Source organism: Emydura macquarii, unplaced genomic scaffold (genome assembly GCF_026122565.2).
Source record: "Emydura macquarii macquarii isolate MOO-44397 ecotype Brisbane River unplaced genomic scaffold, CSIRO-AGI_Emac_v2 contig_1229, whole genome shotgun sequence".
NCBI classification, from domain to species: domain Eukaryota; kingdom Metazoa; phylum Chordata; order Testudines; family Chelidae; genus Emydura; species Emydura macquarii.
The window spans coordinates 1,818,737-1,844,063 of record NW_027131366.1 but is presented as its reverse complement, the minus strand read 5'-3'; the positions used below and the strand labels follow the sequence as shown (position 1 = coordinate 1,844,063).

The 25,327-nt window shown below is 39.7% G+C and overlaps 1 protein-coding gene across 1 annotated transcript in view; it reads right to left on the bottom strand.

The window, feature by feature from the left end:
• FBLN5 (fibulin 5) overlaps nt 1–10,165 on the bottom strand; it is a 61,216-nt gene extending 51,051 nt beyond the window's left edge. Inside the window, exons 1-3 of the mRNA XM_067547092.1 lie at nt 10,115–10,165; nt 7,321–7,372; nt 5,958–6,188 (exon numbers count right to left, since the gene is read on the bottom strand). Coding sequence (XP_067403193.1) covers nt 5,958–6,188; nt 7,321–7,372; nt 10,115–10,153 — 322 coding nt within the window. The 5' untranslated portion in view covers nt 10,154–10,165. The remainder of the gene's footprint in view (nt 1–5,957; nt 6,189–7,320; nt 7,373–10,114) is intronic.
• Between the last annotated feature and the right edge of the window lie 15,162 nt (nt 10,166–25,327).

The window sequence follows — 25,327 nt, the reverse complement described above, 5'->3', positions numbered from 1 at the left end:
TCTTAATTTAATTTAATGACCCCTAGTTTTTGTGTTATGAGAAGGAGTAAAGAACACTTCCTTCTTTACTTTCTCCACACAAGTAATGATTTTATAGAGCTCGATCATATCGCCCCCGTAATCCTCTCTTTTCCAAGCTGAAAAGTCCCAGTTTTATTAATATCTTCTCATATGGAAGTTTTTCATCATTTTAGTCATCCTTTTCTGTACCTTTTCCAATTCCAATATATCTTTTTTGAGATGGGGTGACCATATCTGCACTCAGTATTCAAGATGTGGTCATATCATGGATTTATAAGGAGGCAATACGACATTTTCTGCCTTATTATCTATCCCTTTCCTAATGATTCCCAACATTCTGTTAGCTTTTTTGACTGCCGCTGCACATTGAGTGGATGTTTTCAGAGAACTATCCACAATGATTCCAACATCTTTTTCTTCAGTGGTAACAGCTAATTTAGACCCCATCGTTTTATATGTACAGTTGTGATTCTATTTTCCAATGTGCATCACTTTGCATTTATCAACATTGAACTTCATCCACCATTTTTTTGCCCAGTCAAACTGTTTTGTGAGATCCCTTTGTAACGCTTCGCAGTCTGCTTTGGATTTAACTATCTTGAATAGTTTTGTATCGCCAGTAAATTTGCCACCTCACTGTTTACCTCTTTTTCCAGATCATTTTTGAATATATTGAACATTACTCGTCTCAGTACAGACCGTTGGGGGACACCACTATTTACCTCTCTCCATTCTGAAAATTGACCATTTATTCCTACCCTTTGTTTCCTATCTTTTAACCAGTTACTAATCGGGAGAGGACTTTCGCTCTTATCCCATGACCACTTACTTTGCTTAAGTGCCTTTGGTGAGGGACCTTGTCAAAGGCTTTCTGAAAATCTAATGACATGATAGCCACTGGATCACCTTTGTCCACATGCTTGTTAACCCCCTCAAAGAATTATAGTATATTGGTGAGGCTTGATTTCCCTTTACATAAATCATGTTGACTCTTCCCCAACAAATTGTGTTCATCTATGTGTCTGATTCTGTTCTTTACTGTAGTTTTAACCAATATGCCTGGTACTGACGTTAGACTTTTTGGCCTGTAATTGCTGGGATTGCTTCTGGAGCCTTTTTTAAAAGTTGACGTCACATTACCTATCCTCCAGTCATCTGGTACAGAAGCTGATTTAAATGATATAGAATTACTAACTATGGTATGTAATCTAATTTCACATTTGAGATCCTTCAGAACTCTTCTGTGGATACTATATGGTTCTGGTGACTTACTACTGTTTAATTTATCAATTTGTCCCAAAACCTCTTCTGATGACACCTCAATCTAGGATAGTTCCTCAGATTTGTCACCTAAAAAGAATGGCTCAGGTTTGGAAATCCCCCACACATCCTCAGCCATGAAGACCGATGCAAAGAGTTCATTTAATGTCTCCCCAATAGCCTTGTTTTTCTTGAATGCTCCTTTAGCATCTTGATTGTCCAATGGCCCCACTGGTTGTTTAGCAGTCTTCCTGCTTCTGATGTACTTAAAATTTTTTTAGCTGTTACTTTTTGAGTATATGGCTAGCTGTTCTTCAAATTCTTTTTTGGCCTTCCTAATTTTATTTTTACACTGCATTTGCCAGAGTTTATGGTCCTTTCTATTTTCCTCAATAGGATTTAACTTCCACTTTTTAAAAAATGCCTTTTTACCTCTAACTGCTGCTTTTACTTTGTTGTTTTGTTTTGTTTAGTGGCACTTTTTTGGTCTTCTAACTATGTGTTTTAATTTGGGGTATAGATTTAAATTGAGTCTCTATTATGGTGTCTTTAAAAAGTTTCCATGCAGCTTGCAGGGATTTCACTTTTGGCACTGTACTTTTTAATTTCCTTTTAACTAATTTCCTCATTTTTGTAGTTCCCCTTTCTGAAATTAAATGCTACTATGGTGGGCTGCTTTGGTGTCCCATCCTACACAGGGATGTTAAATTTTATTACATTATGATCACTATTACCAAGTGGTTCAACTATATTCACCTCTTGGACCAGATCCTGTGCTCCATCTAGGACTAAATCAATAATTGCCTCTCCTCTTGTGGGTTCCAGGAGTAGCTGCTCTAAAATCCAGCCCTGTAAGAGGCCATAGCAGTTTCTTTCTAGTGCATGCAGGGTTGTTGTAGCCATTAGATATTAGAGACACAAGGTGAGTGAGGTAATATCTTTTATTGGACCAATTTCTGCTGGTGAGAGAGACAAGCTCTCAAAAGACACTCAGGAGTGTTTGGTGACGGTAGCCCTCAAGTGGTGCTTACTATAAGAGATTCTGCATTTCTCTCAGTGCAAGAGACCTATATGGAGGGGCTCTCTGGCTGCAGGATCGTGTGTAAGGACTGTGTTAGGATAGAGAAGAGTCAAGCAGTGGCAGGACTGGGAAAGGAACCTGTTCACCTGTGACACAGGGTCAGAAAGGATGAGGTTTGGAGGGCTAGAAATGGATGGATTCCATGTGAACTCTTGCTGACCAGGAGAGGAACTACTTATATTTATCTTTAGCTATGCTGGAATAAATCAGCCCCTAGGAGGGAAAATGTTATTTGAACCACCTGGGGTGTGCATTCCTTGGAGAGTCAAGCCAAGCAGAGGGTTGACTGGCCAGCCAGTTGCCAAGATGGGATAGACAGACCGTCTCACAACATCTCTCAGCTCAGACAGTGAAAACAGGTTTGTCAGTTTTATTTTAGTTGCTAGCCAGAGTTTTCAGTCAATTTCACTTTCAGATTCTCTTGCACAAGCTCAGTGCTTCAAAGTTTGGGCTGCAAACCCTGCTGGGGTTTCCACTGGAATTAAAAAAAAAGATTTCTATTGCATTTGTTTGGCAAAAGTGTATCTGACAAACCCTAAATGTGATCTGAGACAATTTCTGTAACGTATGCTCCATAGAACAGGTGGGAGTTCTCAAAAGTGCTGGGCGCTAGGATACCTCTGCTCCCAGTGAATTCAATGGCAAAAAGTCCCCTGAACCTCAGTAGAAGTAGTCAGGCTGATAAGTGAGCACTTTTGAAAACTTCATTGAAAAACTATCCTAGTTTTCAAGGGGCCTGGAATGCTGACGAGTGGGGAAGGGCAGGGGCAGCTTGAAGGGTCACTGATACTAGCAGTTGTCTTTATGGATCAGGAACCCCCTTTGGTTCAGCATTCCTTGTGTACCCCAAGTAAGATGTGCCCCTATGCAGAGGGTCACAACAAGGTCAGTCCATAACTTAAACCCGGAGGGCTTAAATGATACATAAGCTTTGTGTTGTCCCCAAGTGCAGGGGTGAACTTTACCTCCATAAAATACAATGGAGTTCTGGGTGTACAAGAAATACTAAAATAGGCCCTTCAGTTGCTGCAGAGGCACTTACAGATGCTACAGTGAAGCATGACACTCTTCCATAATGTCTGTCTAGGTGTTTGCAGTTCTCATTTCAGAAAAGTGAAACACAAATAATTACTGAGGAAAGATAGTCGGTGTCTCCAGAGCATTTCACTACATAACATATAGTTTAAAACATAATATCTTTGTTAGATCTTACCGGAGACCCAGTGGCTGTGGCCAGGTCTTGTTATCTTTAAGCTTTATTCTTTGTCTTCTTTGCAAACACTATCACCTGTCTCAATTCAAACCTGATTTGGAAGTTCTGAAAATGCTTCCAGCTAATTGTGATTCTTATGTGCCATGCTCCATCTTTTCCCAGCTATTGTGGTCAGTGGTTGCATTCAGCACATGCTCCCCATGGAATTAATTGCTGTATTCAAGACTCCAGGTAGCTCTAATGGAATGGTGTTGATTGAAAGAAGGATTGGCCTACATATTTCCACTGGCCTACCCAAAAGCCCCTGCTGGAATCATTATGTGTTACTGGGCTTGCAAGCCCTATTACGAAGATTTCAATAATCCTACCCACTTTGATTTTTAGGGATGAGTGTGAACACAGCAGAAAGGACAACCCAAAATTTCAGAGTGGGAAGTAAGATCCTTTTTGTGCCCTCTTACTTTTAATTTTAACTGTTGCACTTGCTGTCCCATCTACATCCAAGTTAGGAAAATACAAAACATTCCCGGAAGTCTCCAAAGCAACATACATAATAATTGATGTGAATTAATTCAACAGGGTCAGTAGGACTAGTTAATACTTGTTGAAATACTATACCTCACTCACAATACCTGTCATCTGAGGATTTCAAACTCTTAGCAAAAAATTAACTAATAAAACTTCACAACATCAATTATTATTATTAGAGCTGGTTGGAAAATGGGTTTCTCCATCCATGGAAAAATTTAACTTTTTGGCAAAATTCAAATACAAAAATGTTCTGCCAAACTCCAGAAATATTTTGGCTGAACACCAAAATATTTTGATTCAGAAATGCTTCCCTTGTGGGAGTTGTAGTTTGGATAGCTTAATTTCCCATTCTTCTCTACTGGCCAGTCAGACTCTCTCTCTCATCATACACCAGAGTCTTCCCTCTTGAAGAGGGTAGGCAATGCATCATGGGAATCCCTTGCTGTGGTGGATCATGGGAGATATAACTGAGTCCATAAAGGAGAACAGGGACATGATGCAACTGAACTACGACTTCTACAAGGCATTGCAGCAGCATATCCAAATAGAAATATTTCAGGATTTGGGCATTCAGTTTTTCAATGAAAAAATTTTTTTTTCCTGTGGAAAGCACACATCTTCATGAAAAAATTGTTTTATTGAAAACCCAAATTTTCCAACAGTTCTGATTGAAAATTTTCATCTTATTATCTCCATTTTATAGTTTGGATAACTGAGGTGTAGCAAAGGATAGTGATTGCACATTAAGTCAATGACAGAGGCTGGACCCATGACGCCTGCACTATATACCACTCGGAGCCAGAGCCTGATCTCACTGATACCAGTTTAACATCAAAGTAACTCTGCTGATTAGTGGCATTATGTCTGAAACATCAATGTCAGTTCAGAATTTGGCTTGCAAGCTATACTCTTGATGCTAGAAAAACACAAATAAACAAACAAAAATGATTGTGATTCTTTCTCACAAACTGATGTAAATCAGAAGTAACTCCATGGATAGCAAGCATCGCATCTGGGAGAAATTGGCATATGTGGGGTCAGAATCAAGCCCAAAAGATGAAACTCTAGAACAGCTACCAAAACCGGAGGAAACATTAAGAATAGTTTTTTATTATTTGTGTTACAGTAATGAGTGCACAGAGACCCCAACTAAGATGAAGTCTCTGTTGGGGCAGGGACTGTTTCTTTATTGTATGTTTGTACTGTGTCTAGTACAGTGGGACCCACTTTTCGTTGACGCCTCTAGGCATTATATTAATCCTAATAATAATGCTAGTTTTAGGTACTGTATATACATATAGTAAGAGACAGTCCCTGTCCAAAAGAGCTTACAGTCTAAACAGACAAGGCAGACAAATGGTGGAAGAAAGGAAGTCTTATTATACCCATTCTACAAATGGGGATCAGAGGCACAGAGATTAGGAGACTTGCCCAAGGTCACACAGGAAGTCTGTCACAGAACTAGGAATTGAACCTAGAGTTCCCAAGTCCTGCTCCAGTTCTTTACACATAGGACCCTTCTTTTTCTCAAGGACAGACTCATGATAGTGAAATACATATACTGTATGAGCCAATAAATCAACTGACAGAGTCATCTTTCAAATCACCAAGATGGATTTTCATTTTCAAAGAAAATACGTAGACTGGAGAAAACATCTTTGCTTGCCCTGAACTAAGACCATACGAGAAGCATAATGGATATCCTCCTGTGAGAAATGCTATAGTTCAATCACAAGTTATCAGGCTTCAAGCAACAGTTCTGTATGACATTGGCCTCTGTTATGCTGGAGGTTAGACTGATCACAGTGGTCCCTTCTAGCCTTAAAATATATAAAGTGTTCTACTACTTACCCACACACTGGTTGTTTTCATCCATTTGGTAACCAAACCGACAAATCAGAGGTCTTGTAGCAGTGGGGTAGTTGGGAGCTGGAGGTGGTGGATAAATGTTTGAATAAGGATTCAGATATGGTGATCGGTAAATTGGATTTGTTCGGGGAATGCATAAATAGCCACCATTCTGGTTAACACACACCATATCTCCTCTACAGGCCTCAGGAATAGTCCGACATTCGTCAATATCTGGAAGGATGTAGTAATAGAATGGCAGTTAGATCAGCAATTTCCACAATTGGTTCTTATTGTGACATAGCCACAGAACAGCACATAGATATGGTTTACTTGGGATTTTGCTGCAAATGTGATACGCGGCTTGCTAGGGAAAGCTATGCTTTCCTTTGTGCAGTCTCACTTTGAAGTCAGCTCACATCACAACAGGAAACAGCGCATATTTTCAGCATAGCATGTGTCCTACTTGTTCTACTTTAAAATCATGGGGGGAAAAAAACACATTTCTTTTCTATAGACACTCAGTTTAAACACTGATTACACATGGCTAGAGCATACTACAGCCTGTTTCTGCTAATGGATCTGTCCAAGCCACAATATTCAGTTTCAGATTTCAAACATTGGTGGTTTGGTTTGTCCAGCTGTGAAACTTGGATCCTGATCTGGGACTCCACAGCTCCCTCCCACACATGAAGTTTGAGATGTTCAGATCTGGGGATTTGATTCAGGTCTTTTTTGTTCTGAGTTGGAATTTTTTTAGTTGACCCTTAGAAAAATGCAGAGAGATTAGCAAGGTCTGAGCATTTGCTTGTCTGAGAAGATGGAACTGCTAGGCTGCTCAGACAGAACATCTCAGTTTTTATGTTAGTGCTTCTATTTTATTGTCTGTTAATGCATGGGGAAGGTGCTGTACTGACAGCCCTGGAGCCTGAAGTCCTCTGTTCATCCACAGAAAAGATGCTGCATGGGCAAAGTGCAAGCTTTGCTGCACTGCCTCAAAGTGCACCTTAATTCTGACCTAGAGGGTGAGGGGAATTCTCTATCTACGACCGCTTGGCTAAAGCTGCCAAAAGTAGCAAGTAATGGGTATTTATGATTCTGGCAACGAGCCTGAGCCCTCAAACTCATCTCATCACAGCCATGTCAAAAGCACTGCACCCAGTCTGAACAATGACATTTTCATATTGAAGGAATGAAGCAAGTGAATAATTTCCAAAGGCTTGTGCGCATAATTGATATATATATTTTGCCAGACACGAGAGCATCCCTTTCAGCCAAAATACATGAATAGTAGCACATTATTAGTTTAACAAAGCCAGGGGTCCTGAACCCCAATTTAAATGAATTGATTCAGTCAAAATCCTACCTAAGCATTGCCCAGAGGCACGGTCCAGGTCAAACCCATTAGTGCATTGCTGCTAAAACAAGAAAAGAAAGGACACTCAATGATTGTGAAATGGGATGATGACAAAAAAAAAATCACATGATCACCTGAATTATTGTTATAGTGTGATGTGTTCAGCACTGTACAGTACACAAAAAATGAACAGTCTCTTCTCCAAAGGACCTGTGTAACGATCCCCACATGGGCACTGAACAAGGTTTGAACTCAGAACCTTCAGCCTGGTAGCACAGACCTCTTGCTTTAGCTCATGCAGTAATTCTATAACCCAGTAGCAATAGCAAGCTATCATTCTCTAATGAAGCAACCAAAACCTAGTCTGCCAGTGGGTTATAGATTAGTGGATAGGGCACTGTATTGAGACTCAGGAGAGCTGGGTTCTGTTTCTGCCACCAATCGAAGTAACTTTAGGCAAGTCACTTCCCTCTCAGTTTCTCTAGCTGTCAAATGGGAATAATGATACTGAACTACTTTGTAAAGACCTATGGATGAAAAGTGCAATATAAGATCCAGCAATTACTATTACATCTATTGTTAGGTCTTGTCTTGATGAGGAGAAATGGTGTGTTGTTAAAACATTCTTATTAACAAACTCTAAAACTCTAGTGTTGACAAGGCAATGTATGATTTTAAACGCATGCTAATATGGTGGAGTTGGAGGCCAGGGCATAACTCAACCATTTTAGCACACATTCTTTGCTAATACCACACCTTTAAGCCCTACTATAGACAAATCCTTTGAGGAAGCTCTTTTCAAGGTTGCAAGCTCTACAGGAGTCCCCTCACTCCACCACAGAGATCATCAACAGGGCTTGAACCTAGGATCTTCAGTATGCGATCAGAGACCTCTACAACTACAGCTATAGAAGTAATTGCAGTAGGGGTTACGCCAAAGCCCATTGAAGTCAGTTTAAAGACGCCAATTGACTTCAATGGGTTTTGGATCAGGCCTTCAATTAGTAACTGTTGATCAACCCGTAGAGGGAGCATGACACCCAATCTGTCACTAGGTTATACTGACAGTGTAAGAAACAGGGACATAGAAGACTGGATGCACTGGAAGAACCAGAGGACAGGAGGACTTAGTGGTGTTTTTCTTCTAGGCATCAACGGAGAAGTGAATTTTCTAAAAGTATTTGAAATCAGTAGAAAGTGTTGCCTTGGTGATCTGGGAAGGGAAAGTGTTTTATGCATATTTGATAGCAATGTAAACTGCAGGTGGGGGTGAGAGTGGAATTAACAGGACACTGAGACTGGCATCTTTGAAGGGACCAAGGAGGGGATATGGAAAAACACACATGAATGGTCATTTAAATATATGAAGTAAGCCCCTTCATCTACCCACAAGAGCACTCCAAGACATCAGCTACAGGTATAGAACATGTGGTGGGGAATTCTACCTGAACTTACTTTGACATTATGAGATGCTTTAGCATCATCAGGAGGAAGCCAAAGGGGAGTGTCTATTTTCAGTCTGTCACTGTAAAGAACATACAATCTCTGTTTGCTCCTAACCTCTTCACCTAGCTACAGTGACGTGCTCCACATCTTGTGGCTGTTGTCTATGTTGGCTAGAGCTGGTTGAGAACTTTTAGATGAAAAATCTTTTAATCAAAAAAGGCAAATTAGTTGAAACAAATTGCTTGAGGGAATTAGTTTGGTTTCAACAAATTTCTTGTTTTGAAAAAAATTGAAAAAGCTTAGAAATTGTCAGAATGACATCTTGTTTTGACATTTTTAAAATGAAAGTTCCATTTTTCAGCTGGAAATGACTTTGTTTTGAACTTTAATTTATAACAAAAGAAAAATTGTTTAAAAAATTTAAAATGTCGAAATCAGAATGAAACGTTTCAAAACTATAAAAAGAAACCATTTCAATTGACTCAATCAAATTTTTTTTTACATTTGTTTTCAGTTTGTGATAATTTTTGATATTTCAGATTTTCATCCCAATTCAGAATGGGAAAATTTTTTAAACGTCTACAGTTTTCACAAGATGGGAAAACTGTTTCTTGCCCAGCTCTAATGTTGGCAAAAATATCAATTAACAAAGTCACATGCAGTCAACTGTCAATCCAACAAGAAAAAAAAACCCAACAACTACATTTCAAACCCTTTTGCAAAAGGTATTTAGAAACGCAGTCCTAAACACTGAACAATTATCAGATCAAATCAGAGTCTAACATCTCTTTGAATTTTTTTTTCCTAATTTAGAATTAATGGGATACCCAGAAACATGAAGGACTAATAAAACTTGCTTGAGCCAGGCTTAATTCAGGCAGGAACTATGTAAGCTTCTTTAGCAGCTCTACTAATATAATACCCCTCACTTCACATCACCAGGCTCCTAAGCCCATAGGTGAAAGGCCCAGGTTGGAGCCTGCACGCTTTCCACACACAGAACTCCCATTCAAATCAATAGGAGTTCCAAACATGGAGGGTCCTCAGTAGCAGGATTCAGCACTCAAAGCTCCTTTGTGGGTGCTTTTTGCTCATTCATTTTCAAGGACCACTTAGTTCAGATGCAGGGTCTGGTTTTCTTTGAAGTCTGACTTTCTCCAAGAATTTCCTGCTGAGTTGACAGTCCACGTTAGACTCCAGGATCCTAATGGTCTCAACTCCTCCACTCTAGACTGCATAGCTTCCCGTTCATCTAAGTCCCAGACCACAGATTTACTGTTCACCTGCTATCCCATTAAGCCTCATGTTATGAAATACTTTAGTGGAAGAAAGTATATTTTCCTTGTGCTCATCTCACCTGTGCTTTTCCGGGGCATGTTAGGCAGGTGGCCAGCATGAAAACAGTCAGTATCCTGTAATATGCATAGAAAATAAGCTGTAAACATTTCAATACACACACTCATTTCAGAGATTTAGATATGAGGTCGAATTAACCTGTGGTGTAACTCCAGTGCACCCCACAGAGCCTTACTAGATAACTGGAGGATAGCTAATGTGATGCCAATTATTTTAAAAGGGCTCCAGAAGTGATCCTGGCAATTACGGGCCGCTAAACCTAACTTCAGTACAAGGCAGAATGGTTGAAACTAGAATAAAGAACAAAATTATCAGACACATAGATGAACACAATTTGTTGTGGGAAAAGTCAACATTGTTTTTGTAAAGGGAAATCATGCCTCACCAATCTACTCGTGTTCTTTGAGGGAGTCAACAAGCATGTAGGCCAGGGTGATCCAATGAATATAATGTACTTAGATTTTCAGAGGCCTTTCACTAGCTTCCTTGCCAAAGGCTCTTAAGCAAAGTAAGCTGTCATGGGATAAGAGGGAAGGTCCTCACCTGATCCGTAACTGGTTAAAAGATAGGAAACAAAGAGTAGGAATAAATGGTCAGTTTTCAGAATGCAGAGAGGTAAATAGTGGTGTCCCCCAGGGTCTGTACTAGGACCAGTAAAGTTCAACATATTCATAAATGATCTGGAAAAAGAGGTAAACAGTGAGGTGGCAAAATTTGCAGATGATACAAAACTACTCGGGATATTTAGGTCCAAAGCAAACTGCGAAGCGTTAAAAAGGGATCTCACAAAACTGGGTGACTGGGCAACAAGATGGCAGATGAAGTTCAATTTTGATAAATGCCAAGTAATGCATATTGGAAAACAGAATCCCAACTATACATATAAAATGAGGGGGTCTAAATTAGCTGTTACCACTCAAGAAAAGAGATCTTGGAGTCATCATGGATAGTTCTCTGAAAACATCCACTCAATGTGCAGCAGCAATCAAAAAAGTTAATAGAATATTGGGAATCATTAGTAAAGGGATAGATAATAAGACAGAAAATACCATATTGCCTCTTTATAAATTTGTGGTATGCCCACATCTGGAATACTGAGTGCAAATCTGGTCACCCCATCTCAAAAAAGATATATTGGAATTGGAAAAAGTACAGAAAAAGGGCAACAAAAATTATTAGGGCTATGGAAAGCTCCGATATGAGGAGAGATTAATAAGACTGGGAATTTTTAGCTTGGAAAAGAGACAACTAAGGGGGGATATGATAGAGGTCTAGAAAATCATGACTTGTGTGGGGAAAGTAAATCAGGAAGTGTTATTTTCTCCTTCACAAAACACAAGAACCAGGGGGTCACCAAATGCAATTAATAGGCAGCAGGTTAAAACAAACAAAAGGATGTATTTCATCACACAACACACAGTCAACCTGTGGAACTTTTCACCAGATGATGTTGTGAAAGTCAAGACTATAACAGGGTTCCGTAAAGAATTAGATAAGTTCATGCAGGATAGATCTATCAATGGCTATTTGCCGAGAAGGGCAGGGATGCAAAACCATGCTCTGAAGTGTCCCTAGCCTCTGTTTGCCAGAAGTTGGGAATGGGCAAATGGGGATGGATCACTTGATGATTACCTGTTCTGTTCATTCCCTCTGAAGCACCTGGCATTGACCACTGTCGGAAAACAGGAAAGTGGGATAGATGGACCACTGGTCTGATCCAGCATGGCTGTTCTTATGTAGTATAAGTGAATTTGGCCCATGACATATAACATTAAGTCTATGGCCCAGATTCAGATCTCCGTGAAGTCACTGTTCTTGTTCTGGGCTTACACCAGTGAGATCAGAATCAGGCCCTAAATCTGGGTCATTTATGGGCATACACAAGCTCTTCAAAGGGTAAATTTATAATAGTCAATGAAAAAATGTTACACATCTATGGCAACTTTCATTTGAGAATCTCAAAATCCTTCACAAGCATTAATTTAGCCTACGACATCCTTAGGAGTTAGGTAAGTATTATACCTGGCTTACAGATGGATAAACTGAAGCATAGATCTCACAGAGCAAGTCATTAGCAGGGCTAAACCACATTTCATCCCCAAGAAAGTGCTCTCGAAATCAACTGATTTCTTAGAGTCCAATTCTGCCTTTACTCATACTGAGTATTAGCTTGCTCTGCAAGTACTGTAGATGCATTGTGCCAGTTCATCAGCTGATATAAATCAGTGAAACCATGCTGATATACAGCAGCTAAGGGTCTAGTTTATGTATTTCCTAAAGACTTCATGTGAAGTCAGAGACTTCTCAGTGAGAGTGACAGAATAGCTCTTAGTTATTAAATATTTGGCTGTGGCGTGAGCCCTGAGCTATGGTACTGGAGGAATGCTCTGCCCATATAAATTCCCTGGCCAAATCAAAGTGTTGGATATTAACTAGTGCCAGATTTAAATTTGGGAAAAAAACAAAATAAGAAATTAATTCTCTTTTCTTTGTACTTTAATTTCAATGTTTTCCAGTTTCATTATATAAAGGTCCTTTTCAATAAACATGTAGAGCCATGTCTCATTTACACTGGAGACTATTACTGAATGTCTATAGCATATAAAGTATATTTTAAAAAAACAACATGGGAAGCAAGGAAAAATTTAGGTGGCCTCACTTCTACTACCGAAAGGAGAAGCCAACTTTCACTCCAGGCTCTTTTAGCTCTGTCTGTGATTCCCATGGCAAGTAAAGGTGCTCAACGTCACCTTTTAGATACATCTGATAAGACTGCTCACAAACTGACAGGTACATTTTAAAGCATTAGTATGTTTTAGTTGAGGAGTAAGAACTGAAAAGTACATGCTACCCCTAGCAAGGTTGTTCATGTTGCTGTGTAGGCAAACGTTGCTTGTTTGGCAAGTTTTGTAGTGACAAACAGACAAATTCTGTAAAGACTTTTCATTAGAAATGAGGGCAATGCATTTAAGGCACTATGTCATCCATTTAGGACTGCATCTCTTTTATGGATCTCTTAAATCCTTTTGAGGGATAAAGGACATTTTCTCAAGCATGCACTGTGTACATTTCTGCACATTCATTTTGTATATAACACGAGGAATAAAAGAAGGAAATGAAAAGTTTTATTGCTGTATATTAAAAGTGCCTAACAGTGCGGCACTTTGTTGTATAACAAAAATTCATAATCTGCTTAATCTACTGTATCCTTAATTATATACATCCTTCAGTTTCAAGAATTAAGAGCCACCAGGATCTTCTGAGTTATGGGGAAGGTGATAGAGTAATACATAGAATTTCCTGATGTGGGTTTGGTCTGCAGTCATACTTCAAGTGGTTTTACACTATCAGATCCCTCGTCCTCCTGAGACTTGTTAACAGATCTATAACACAATTCAACAACTTTGTTTTAAGCTGGTCTATTTGGTTTGCTCAGCAGGCAGAATATTATAAAATAGCAATTAACTTCTGCAACAATAACTAGTGAACTTTGAAACAATTACTGTGAATTATATGTGCAGAGAAAGCAGCTGTGATTTTAGCCAGAAGAGCTTCACTGTAGCAATTCAGCATTCCCACAGATATTGAGACTTCTAAATGCAGAATACAGCACAGATCAAGATGGAAATTGCTAGCGACAGCACAGCTTTTATAACAAACAAAAAGATCTTTACCCCATCTCTGACCATTAAGATCCTGTCTCTTTGCAAATAGCTTGAGCAAGTGAACTGGCATATTGACTCCTAGCCACAGATATTTTCCATAAGTAGGTTTCCATTCAATGAGTAAAGAAGTTTGGTGCACAGAACCTACCTTTTTAATTCCTGCATGTCCAACATCAGTGGAAAGGTGAAAAAAAAACCCAGAGTCTGCACTGCTGAATAACTAAAAAACGTGTCCAAACATCAGTGTTTTGCTAGCTTGAGTTCCTTAGTCATTTATATTCCAAAGAATGAAATACCAAATAATAGACAGGGCAAGGAGAGATCTGCTCCTCCTCAGACACTGGAAAGAATACAGTGAAAGCACCTGGTTTTGCTTAGTTCTCTTCTGTAATTCAGCATTAAACCAATTGGAGGAGGAATGTTAAAAATGAACACTTCATTTTCTAAGTATGTTAAACAATGCAAATGGGGGCCTCAGTCTGGGGACAGCTGGTTTCAATTACGCAGCTCACCAACTGGCTAGACTCCTCACAACAATCTTGAGGAGGCTGCCAGGATAAAACACTAACAGCTTTAAGGAAAGCCTCTCCTACTGCAGACTTTACAAGTAAACGTGCCTCAATGCAGAGGCAGCATTATTATTGGACAGAATCCCTTATCACAGGGCTAGAAAAGGGACTGTCTCTTCCTTTTGTTCAGAGCAAAAATAACCCAGCTTTTTAGAGGCCTTGTAGCTGGTGTCTCAGCTCAGATGATGAATATGCAGCACCACACTACTTCATGCCAATGGAGTACTGATGAAAGCCCTGGCCCTCCGGGAGATGAATAACTTGAATAGCAATTACAGGGACTATCTAATTTTGATTTATTTGAAAACAAGAGTAAACAAATTAGACATTCAAGGGGAAGTAACTGCATTGTCTGAAATTTTAGCCATTTTCAAGTTGATGCCAAACTGAAGGCTTCAGTTTGTAAAATGGAAGATTTCTCAGGAAACCTGCTGCACTTTCCTTCTGTCTGATTCAAGGCTGCAGCTTTGATTGAAGAGGGAAAAGTACTTTTTCAGGTGTCATGTGACTTTGCCACAGACCTTTAGTAGGTCACACAGAGCATATATAAGAACATAAGAATGGCCATACTGAGTCAAACCAATGGTCCATCTAGCCCAGCATCCTGTCCTCTGACAGTAGTCAGTGCCAGATGACGCAGGGGGAACAGGACAATATTGAGTGACCTGTCCTCTGTCATCCAGTCCCAGCTTCTGGCAGTCAGAGATTTAGCAACACCCAGCGCATGGGTTTGCATCCTTAATCATCTTGGCAAATAACCATTGATGGATCTATTCTGCATGAACCTAATTCTTTCTTGAATCCAGTTATACTTTTGGCCTTTGTAACATCCCATGGCAACGAGTTCCACAGGTTGACTGTGCAGTGTGTGAAGAAATACTTCCTTTTGTTTGTTTTAAACCTGCTGCCTATTAATTTCATTTAGTGACCGATGGCTCTTGTTTGATGTGAAGGGCTAAATAATACTTCCCTATTTACTTTCTCCACATCAGTCATGATTTTATAGACCTCTATCACACACCCCTTAGTCATCTCTTTTCCAAGGTGAAAAGTCCCAGTCTTATTAATCTTTCCTCTGTTCCATACCCCTAATCATTGTTGTTGTCTTTCTATGTATTGTTTCCATTTTTAATATATATTTTTTGAAACGGGGCGACCAGAACAGTACACTATATTCAAGACGTGGGACTACCATAGATTTTTATAGTGATGTGATATTTTCTGTATTATTATCTATCCCTTTCCTACTCAGGTTCCTAACATTTTGTTAGCTTTTTTGACTGCTGCTGCACACGAGCAGATGTTTTCAGAGAACTATCCACAATGAATCCAAGAGCTCTTTTGAGATTTAGAATCCAATTTAGAATCCACTGTTTTGCCTGTATAGTAGGGATTATTTTTTCCAATATGCATTTCTTTGCATTTATCAACACTGAATGTTATCTGTCACTTTGTTACCCACTCATACATTTTTGTGAGATCCCTTTGTAATTCTTTGCAGTCACTTTGGACTTAACTATCTTGAGTAATTTAGTATCATCTGCAAAATGTTGACACCTGTTTACCCCCTTTTCCAGATCATTTATGAATATGGTGAACAGCACAGGTCCCAGTACAGATCCTTGGGGGACCAGTCTATTTACCTCTCTCCACTGTGAAAATTGATCTTTTATTCCCACCCTTTATTTCCTACCTTTTAATCTCTTACTGATCCATGAGTGGACATTCCTTTTTATCCCATGACTGCTTACTTTGCTTACGAGCCTTTGGTGTAGGACCTTGTCAAAGGGTTTCTGAACGTCCAAGTACACTATATCAATTGAATCACATTCTTGCAGGCAGGAAGGGTGAAAGAGGAGGGACAACTCAGAGAGGAGGAAGAGAGTTCTGTCTGCTTCCTATAGCAGCTCTGATTGGCCGCCTTCCCCCAGGAGACAGGGCAGAGGAGAAGACAGCCAGTCAGACAGGGGTTTCTCCCAGCTCCACTTCTGTCATCACCAGACTGGCTCCAGACTCAGCAAAACTTGCGAAAGTTGGCAATGCTTGCGTTATTTAAGTGGGTCAAGACCCAATATTAACTTCTGTACAGTTCAGTAGTGCTTGTGAGTGCCCATGTTTGTAGTGGAGAGGCTCACTTCACATGACTGGTGGTCAGCCTGCTGCTCAGTTCATTTTGGTCACTAACATTTCATACTCACTAAGAGTGTCAAGAAAAGGAGGCAGAGCAAGGCTGCTGACAAGCATATACCTCAGGTTAAAAGCTTTGGTTTATCAGCCAATTTGGAATCCCTTGTCACTGGAGGATTTTAAGAACAGGTTAGACAAACATCTGTCAGGGATGGTCTAGGCTGATTTGGTTCTGTCTCGGCATAAGAGGCTGGACTAGGTGGCTCCTTGCGGTCCCTTAAAGCCCTATGTTTTTATTAGGAACAGGGTTTATCTGCTGGAAACAAGAAGAGAACTGAGTATTGTCCAGCTAACCAGGTCCCTTTAGAGAGGGAATTACATAATAGAAGTTTTTATTTTTCCTGTCCCCACATGCCTACAGGAGGGTATCACACCCACTGTTTTGGCTGGTCTGGGGAACCATGAAGAAACCTCTTTCTATAAACCTCTATTTTCTAGAAAAAAGAAATGGGTGTATGCCCAAGTGGAATTTCTGCAATACTTTATTATAGAAGTAGTGACAAACAAACAAACTAGAAGCAGCACATATCCACCCCCTTCTCAATCTGCTCTTCACACTCACCATTCTGGTTAAAATCTGCTGTAAAGAGCTGCATAAAGGAAATAATTTGCAGTACACAACTACTTTTATTCATTAAAAAAAAAAAACAAAACCCAAAAACTGGACAATTCAGAATATTCTTGAGCACCATCTGCTGACACATTACCTATTTGCATATATTACAGCACAGCACCAGTTCTGCTCAAGTTAAGGTTGAGATACTGCTTTCTGTTTAAAGGTAGACTACTCTAAGTTCTCTAAAATCTGCACACTTATTTTGAATATCTTGAAATTTGCTGTAGTGTAAAGTAAACTAGTCCAAATCTGAATAGTTCCAGAGGGATAGCCATCTTAGTCTGTATAGAGCCAAAACAACAAGAGTTCTGTGGCACTTGAATTATTTGAGCTAGGTATTCCCAAGATGCTTTTTTGGGGAAGGTGTATTTTACAAAACCACCTGGTTTTTTAACCTTTTTTTTTTTTTTTTTTTTTTTTTTTTTTTTTGGAGGGGTTGGGAGTGGGGCACATACCTGGTGTTGGAACTCTGGCTCTAATTGTATCTCAACTCCTGAAAAATAGGCAATACAGAGTTACGCTACACATCAACTGTGCAATGTAACTTTAATGTCGCCCTCTTTGAGTAGGCCCTAACACACTCATAACACAGATAATATCGGGGATACTATTGCAGATACTACAGAACACTCAAGAAATAGGGCACATGAGCACTGTAGGACAGAATCTAACACCTTCAATTTGCTAAGGCAAAACTTGTGTTCAGGTCAGCTGTACTCAACAGAAGCCACTTACACCTACCCTATACTCAAACAAACAGAGAGTCTACTCAACAGAAAAGCTCAAACTTGTTAAACTGTAACCCCTTCACGATCTTTTATAATCCTTCACCTTTACCTACAGGATTTCATCTAACACTATGCTTTCAGTAACCCATCACTGAACGCACAGACTATTCTCATCTTTGACGTCCTATGGTAGTTTGTTAACCTTGCATTATCCTTACTAAACCATTCTCAGTGGCTATTGCCAGCTCCAGGAAGGCAGAGTTAAGGTTGCATTGCTGCTTACCTTTACTCTGTATTTCCTAGTTTTCAAAAGTTTAAGTTTGAATTACCTTAACTCTTGATTTCATGGTTTTCAGAGGTCCGAGTTTATTTAAACTCGACATTATGGAAAGGACAAGATACCAGTAGGCAACTTTAATTCTGCATTAATTAAGTTTTTGTCAGTGAATACAGACATAGGGCATTCTCCTAACAACTCCTGCCCTGACTCAAAAATTCTTAGAAACTATTTTGCTTCTTTCCAATACAATGTTTAAAAATGAAGCGTTTTCCTCATCAAGACAAATATGTTTAACTCTAAGCATTTAAAACTAAGGTTTTGGAGACATACTGGTTTTATCATCCATTCCCTCTCAAAAACTGCCATACGTTCAGAGGAACACACTACACATCAGGGTCTTTAATTTCATTTCCCAATGGACACACTTGCAAAATTCAGCACTGCTGGCAAGCTTGGCAGACAGGCCAACCACTGATTGACTACAGAAACTGAATTACAGCACCCTCTCACCCATAAAAGTGCTCCTCTCCAGGACTGAGACAAGTTGGCAGGGCAGTTGGAAGAGGGAATATTGTGCAGTCAGCGCTGTTCTTGTTCTGTAGATAAGTTCAGGATGTCACTCTTTACAGCTTTCAATCCAGCACCTTTCAGAAGCATTAAATGCACAGAGAAAATTAGTTCTGAGTCACACAGTCCTAGTATAAGTACCTCAATTGCACTTCACTTGTTACAGCTAGTTTACAGAACAGTACAGCAAATATAGTCAGACTTTAAATATTGTAGAAACAGAGAGCATGGAGAAGGGCTGCTTTCAAATGTTGCTAATGATCTGGATGAAGCTTTCACTGGTTGTATTATAAAAGCAAATATTCTGCTATCAGACCCAGGATGGGGTCCATCTTTCTCTTCGTAGTTGGCCCTCCTTTAGACATACAGCCTGAGTCTACAGCTGCATAAATGTGAAAGCATTTTGATGGTTTGCAAAGTACACTTCTCTTGGAGAAAACGTTATTTATTTTTTCTTGGAAAGGCTACTCACAGGTAGTATGCACTGTACTATATTACAGATACATCTCTCTTTTCTAACCACTCTCAAACAGTGATTTATATCCTAAAAACATTGCTTTTGTAATAACTGGCAAAGCAGTGTGGTTTTGTTTTTTATTTTTTAAGGAAGCTACCCATCTTCTGTAATATTTTTGAAATCAATCAAACTATTAGCTGGATAGAAAAAATGTGTGCCAGATGCTATCAGATGTATTTTTAAGTATATATTTTAAAAGTGTTTTTTCATTTGTAGAAGTCCATGAATTCCCCCTAAATAAATACAGCTTTTCTTTAGTATCGCTAGATTAGTTTAGCCTACTCAAGATCATATAGGCCAGAAAAGATGTGTCCTTTTAGAAAACCATGCAGTTTAATCTCCCCTGCCCCCTCCATGTACAACATAGCTGGCCCCAATTGTTGTTGATCAACATTCTCAACTTCACTAAGTTGCATTCTTGCCAATTTGTGGCTTGGACTCCTTTAAATGTTTCCCTGTAACTATTAGTGCTCCAAAACATTCACTGTCTGTTCTGTTGTGCTCTACTGTACCTTGCTTGTAACTTTTACCAATGCCATAAATATAGGATCTAGGAAAACACAGAAAGAAAAATGCGATCAGTTGAAGATCAGCACTAAACATTTCTTCAAAACAAGGGTTTAAGTTCCAACTCCAGGATGGATTTCTTCAGAGTAGCTGTTTAGTAGAAAGAGGACATTAGAAATACGTGTGAGGGCTCTCTTGGGCAGGTTCAAACAGGTTTGGGTTTTTTTTTTGGATCCTGTTACCTAAACTCCTAGTTTTTAGATTCTTCTCCTCTATAGACTCTGGCGGACTATTAATTTAGGATTGGCATTCATGTTCCTAGCCTATGGATTTGGTTGGCCTAACATACAGCAGTTGAATTCTCTCAGTGCCATGTGCAAAATGTAGGTGCCGGTTGCCATGAACTAGGGGACGTGTGCAGACAGTCCTAGTGTCATGTGCGTAACTCGTTGCGCACCGAGTGCAAAAGGCGGGAAAAGAGTGGTGATTGGTGGATGTTATCATATTAAGATCTGGGAACTTTCCCATGGCTGCTATCTCCCCAGATGGCACTTCCAGTCAGTTTGTACTCATCCTCTTCCTGTGACCACTGCAGGTGTTGTGTTTACCTTCATTGTTCTTGAGTGATGCATTCCTTCATCATTCCATCCTGTTCCATGTGGGTCCTGTCTTCGGTCCTGCTTCGCATGGGTCCTGTCCCAGTCCCGGTGGTCCTTATCGTCATGGTTGTGCCTTCATCATCCTGATTCCCTTCAGTCCTGAGTCGTCCCAGCCTTCGTCTCATTTTACCTGTCCTGTAGATAGCCAGGAGGTGTGAGTTGTAAACCTTCTGATCCATTATTTTATTACCAACCACTACATTATTTCCTTTGGGTTCAGAGCTTCAGGCTCACTGATGCTCTGGTTCAGTATTAATAAATGTTTATGGTTTACTTTAGTCTGAGTCAGTCTTCCATACAGTGAGGCCCTGGTTGACAGATGCCAGCAGAGAGCAAACCTGTGAAGGGTCCTAATGATAAATTTGGACTTGTTACTTAAGTTGTGTTTGGGAGTGGGGTACCGGCCCATTGGCTCTGGGTGGGCATTGGGACTGGTTATCATAGAATCATAAGGCTGGAAGGGACCTCGAGAGGTCATTTGGTCCAGTCCCCTGCACTCATGGCAGAATTGAGTAATATCTAGACCATCCCTGACAGGTGTTTGTCTAACCTGCTCTTAAAAACTCCAATGATGGAGATTCCACAACCTCTTTAGGCAATTTATTCCAGTGATTAACCATCCTGCCAGTTAGGAAGTTCTTCCTAATCTCCAACCTAAACTGCTCTGGCTGCAGTTTATGCCCATTGCTTCTTGTCCTGTCCTCAGAGGTTAAGAACAATAATTTTTCTCCCTCCTCCTTGTAACAACCTTTTACATACTTGAAAGCTGTTACGTCCCATCTCAGTCTTCTCTTCTTCAGACTAAACAAACTCAGTTCTTTCAGTCTCACAGGTCATGTTTTCTAGACCTTTGATCATTTTTGTTTCTCTTCTCTGGACTTTCTCCAATTTGTCCACATCTTTCCTGAAATGTGGCACCCAGAACTGGACACAATACTCCAGTTGAGGCCTAATCAGTGCAAAGTAGAATGGAAGAATTACTACTCATGTCTTATTTACAACACTCCTGCTTATACATCCCAGAATCATGTTAGCTTTTTTTGCAACAGCATTACACTGTTGACACATATTTAGTTTGTGGTCCACTATGACCCCCCAGATCCCTTTCTGCAGCTCTCCTTCCTAGGCAGTCATTTCCCATTTTGTATGTGTGCAACCGATTGTTCCTTCCTAAGTGGAGTAGTTTGCATTTGTCCTTACTGAATTTCATCCTATTTACCTCAGACCAATTCTCCAATTTGTCCAGATCATTCTGAATTATAATCCTATCCTCCAAAACACTTGCAACCCCTCCCATCTTGGTATCATCTGCAAACTTAATAAATGTACTCTCTATGCCATTACCTATAGCACTGATAAAAATATTGAACAGAACCAGACCCAGAACTGATCCCTGCGGAACCCCACTCATTATACCCTTCCAGCATGACTGTGAACCATTGAATACTCTCTGGGAACTGTTTTCCAACCACCTTATAGTAGCTCTATCTAGGTTGTATTTTCCTAGTTTGTTTAAGAGAAGGTCATGCGGAACAGTATCAAAAGCCTTACTAAAGTCAAGATATACATTTACTGCCTCCCCTCTATCCATAAGGTTTGTTACCCTGTCAAAGAAAGCTATCAGGTTGGTTTGACATGATTTGTTTTTGACAAATCCATGCTGACTGTTACTTATTATCTTCTAGATGTTTGCAAATTGATTGCTTAATTATTTGCTCCATTATCTTTCCGGGTACTATAATTCCTCAGGTTGCCCTTATTTCCCTTTTTGTAGATGGGCACTATATTTGCCCTTTTCCAGTCTTCTGGAACTCAGGAGAGATTCCAAGACTTTTCAAAGATAATCGCTAATGGCTCAGATATCTTCTCAGTCAGCTCCTTGAGTATTCTAGGATGCATTTCATCAGACCCTGGTGACTTGAAGACATCTAACTTGTCTAAGTAATTTTTAACTTGTTCTTTCCCTATTTTAGCTTCTCATCCTGCCTCATTTTCACTGGCATTCACTGTGTTAGACGTCCAATTGCCACCAACTTTCTTGGTGAAAACCAAAACAAAGAAGTCATTTCGTACCCCTGCCATTTCTGCATTTTCTATTATTGTTTTTCCCCCCATAATTGAGTAATGGGCACTTATTCATTGAGTAATCATACACACCCCATCTTTTGTAACAACCCTTCCTGGTCAATGTGTATTTGAGGTCACTAGATGAGATAGTTAGGCATTCAGGGTTGCACTGAAATCTTTATGGAGATGGAACTCTACCCTGTGTGATCTATACTCTGTAGTCTCTTCGTTTCCCTACTACTTTGCAGGAGATTGGGGCTTGGATGAGAATTGTCTGGGGCACAATCCAGAACAGACAAAGGGTGTTGGCTATTGTGAGAGTAGGGGCAGAGGTTTTGTCCACCTTTAGCCAACAGATGGCATTTTTGAAGCCCTGTTTGATCCATCACTGTTCCTAGGATCTCAGATAAAAGTTGTCGCCTGGTGTTCACGTCTTCATCTGTGGTTGACCAAGAAATTGCAGCCTTCTCTCTCTCTCTCTCTCAAGCCTCTATCACTTCCAGACCACACGATGGCAATGTGCTTTACTTGGGGCTATCCTTCAAGAACACCGAAGAACTTCTTGCAAGTAATTCTGTGATGCAGGGACTTCCTTTAGAAGTTGCCTGTTGCAACTGCAGAAGTCAGCTGGGGTGCTTCTGCCTTCAGTCCCCTGGGTTCTTCTTTTGAAGGCTTGCAGCTGGGCAGTCTTAAAAGCAGTTCCCTTGCTGTGGAATTCCTTGTTTCAGTCTGTCAGCCTAATTTGTGCAACCGTGAGAACATGATGTAGGGTTCATCACTTTGCATAGGCATTTTCCCAAGTACCAATGTTTCAGTCAGGGTTTTTCCCCCAAGCAGCAGATATGGTGGCTATAAAGTTGAATATTTTTACTGCGTTTATCATCAGCAAACATTAATATAATTTTAAATCTAGCAAAGTGACAAGTGCCAAATTGGTTCATATGTAAACAGCATGTAGCTGGATTTGAGGGTTGATGAAAATGAGACATACAGAAGATCAATTTATTTTTCCTGGACTCAAGAAGACAGATCTTCAGGGACCATGCCACTGTTTCCATACATTTTAAACCACAAGGGACTTGTTAATTCACTGCAGTAACTGCTGTTGCCACTTAACATTGCCAAAATTCTTCCTGTCCCAATATATGGCTGCAGAGAAGCACTTGTGACTTCTCGTTAGGAATAGTGGTGTACAAGTTGGCTTTTCTTCACTTTCATCCTCTGGTAGGGTTGCATCTTCCTTTCTTTGGCCACAAGAAAACTCAATTATTGTCCTTTCACCACCACCCCACACATCCCAGCTGCATAAAGGAGGAGGACCACCAGGAGGACCCTCTCATTGTATATGGCTATGGTGGTTGCTATGGCAGGATTCCACTCCTCCCCCCCCCGTCTTTCCCTAGAAGAAATAAAATACCATCAAGCAGACAACTCTATAGTGCAGCTCTCAATGGGAGTAAGTAAGGGAAAAAAAACTGTATAAAACAGTCAGATCAAAATGTCTGCTGGCAGAGAGAAAGGTTACAAAGAAGTATTCATTCTGCTTGTTTCAGAGGCCTGAAAAATGAGGAAACATCTTTAGTGTTACTGTGAAATTCACAATAATATTTATGGGTTGTCCATCAAAGGCAGAGAGGTCACCTTCTCAAATCCAGTAAAACATGAGCTGCCAGAAAATTCTGAGGGAAAATGCCATTAAATCCTGTCAAGACTGTGAGAAGCCATTCAATAAGAACCTTACTCTGGCTCAGAACAGACTCATTAACAGAGTTTGCTCAAGACTGACATAAACAGATGTAAATCCTTAAAAAAGAAACCAAAATTAACAGCCTACACACATGCCAGTAAAGCAGCACAGAACAATACCAAATCATTCAGTGTGGGCATGTACTAGATAATAAATGTCCTCTTGTACTTATGTGTAACTGTTATTTCTCTTTATTTCAGCAAGCACATTTATTTCTTTGATCAATTGCTTGGTGCTTCTCATTTGTTTGACCAAATCTGAAAATGTTAGTAATTTGGTTAAAATTATCATTTTGAAAGATCAACTAATACAGCCAGCACATTTGCTCTGATCTTGCTCCCTCTTTCATCCCTGGCTGTTATTAATATATCAGTTATCTGGCGCACTAAATTATTTGATACAAAAAATATTCCACTGATATTACATATTTAAGGTTTCTAAATCTTAACTGCAAAAAAACTGGATTTAAGTGTAAGTTTGTAGCACTTGCATGTAATAGTTCACCCAAGATATGACATTTGTGCTGCTGTAAACAACATGTGCAAGTCATTTTTTTTCTTGCAAATAAAAAGCCAGCAGCAGCCTGCTAATTTCTTTTATTGTGCAACATATATTGCCAACTTACATGTATCATTTCTGTTTTTAGCTTTTAAGCTTTGCAATGCTCCAAATAAATTGAAAAGTATATAAACTTATATAGCATAATGCAGCACAAAACAAATGCAGCTGCAGATTTTCACCTTTCAGATATTCATTTCTCTAAAAGCTAATAAAGATTTTAGTAACTATCAGATGTGGCAAAATAAGAAATCTCATGCTGTAAAGACAGATATCAAATTATGCCAGAACTTTTTTAACTGTTAAAGCCATCCTGCTGGCATGCTCTCTCAATATGCATTTGATATTTTTAGGTATTTCCAAAAAGTGCACTCTGATAAAAGGAAGACTTTGAACATACAATTCAAACCAAGAAAGTTACATTCTGATAAACATAATCTAAACGTTTTGAGCTCGGCTTTTAAAACTCTCTTTATAAATACATCTTGTCCTTCCAAATTTAGGCCTTGCTTGAATTTGTACAATTAATGTCGTTGCTGTTTCTACA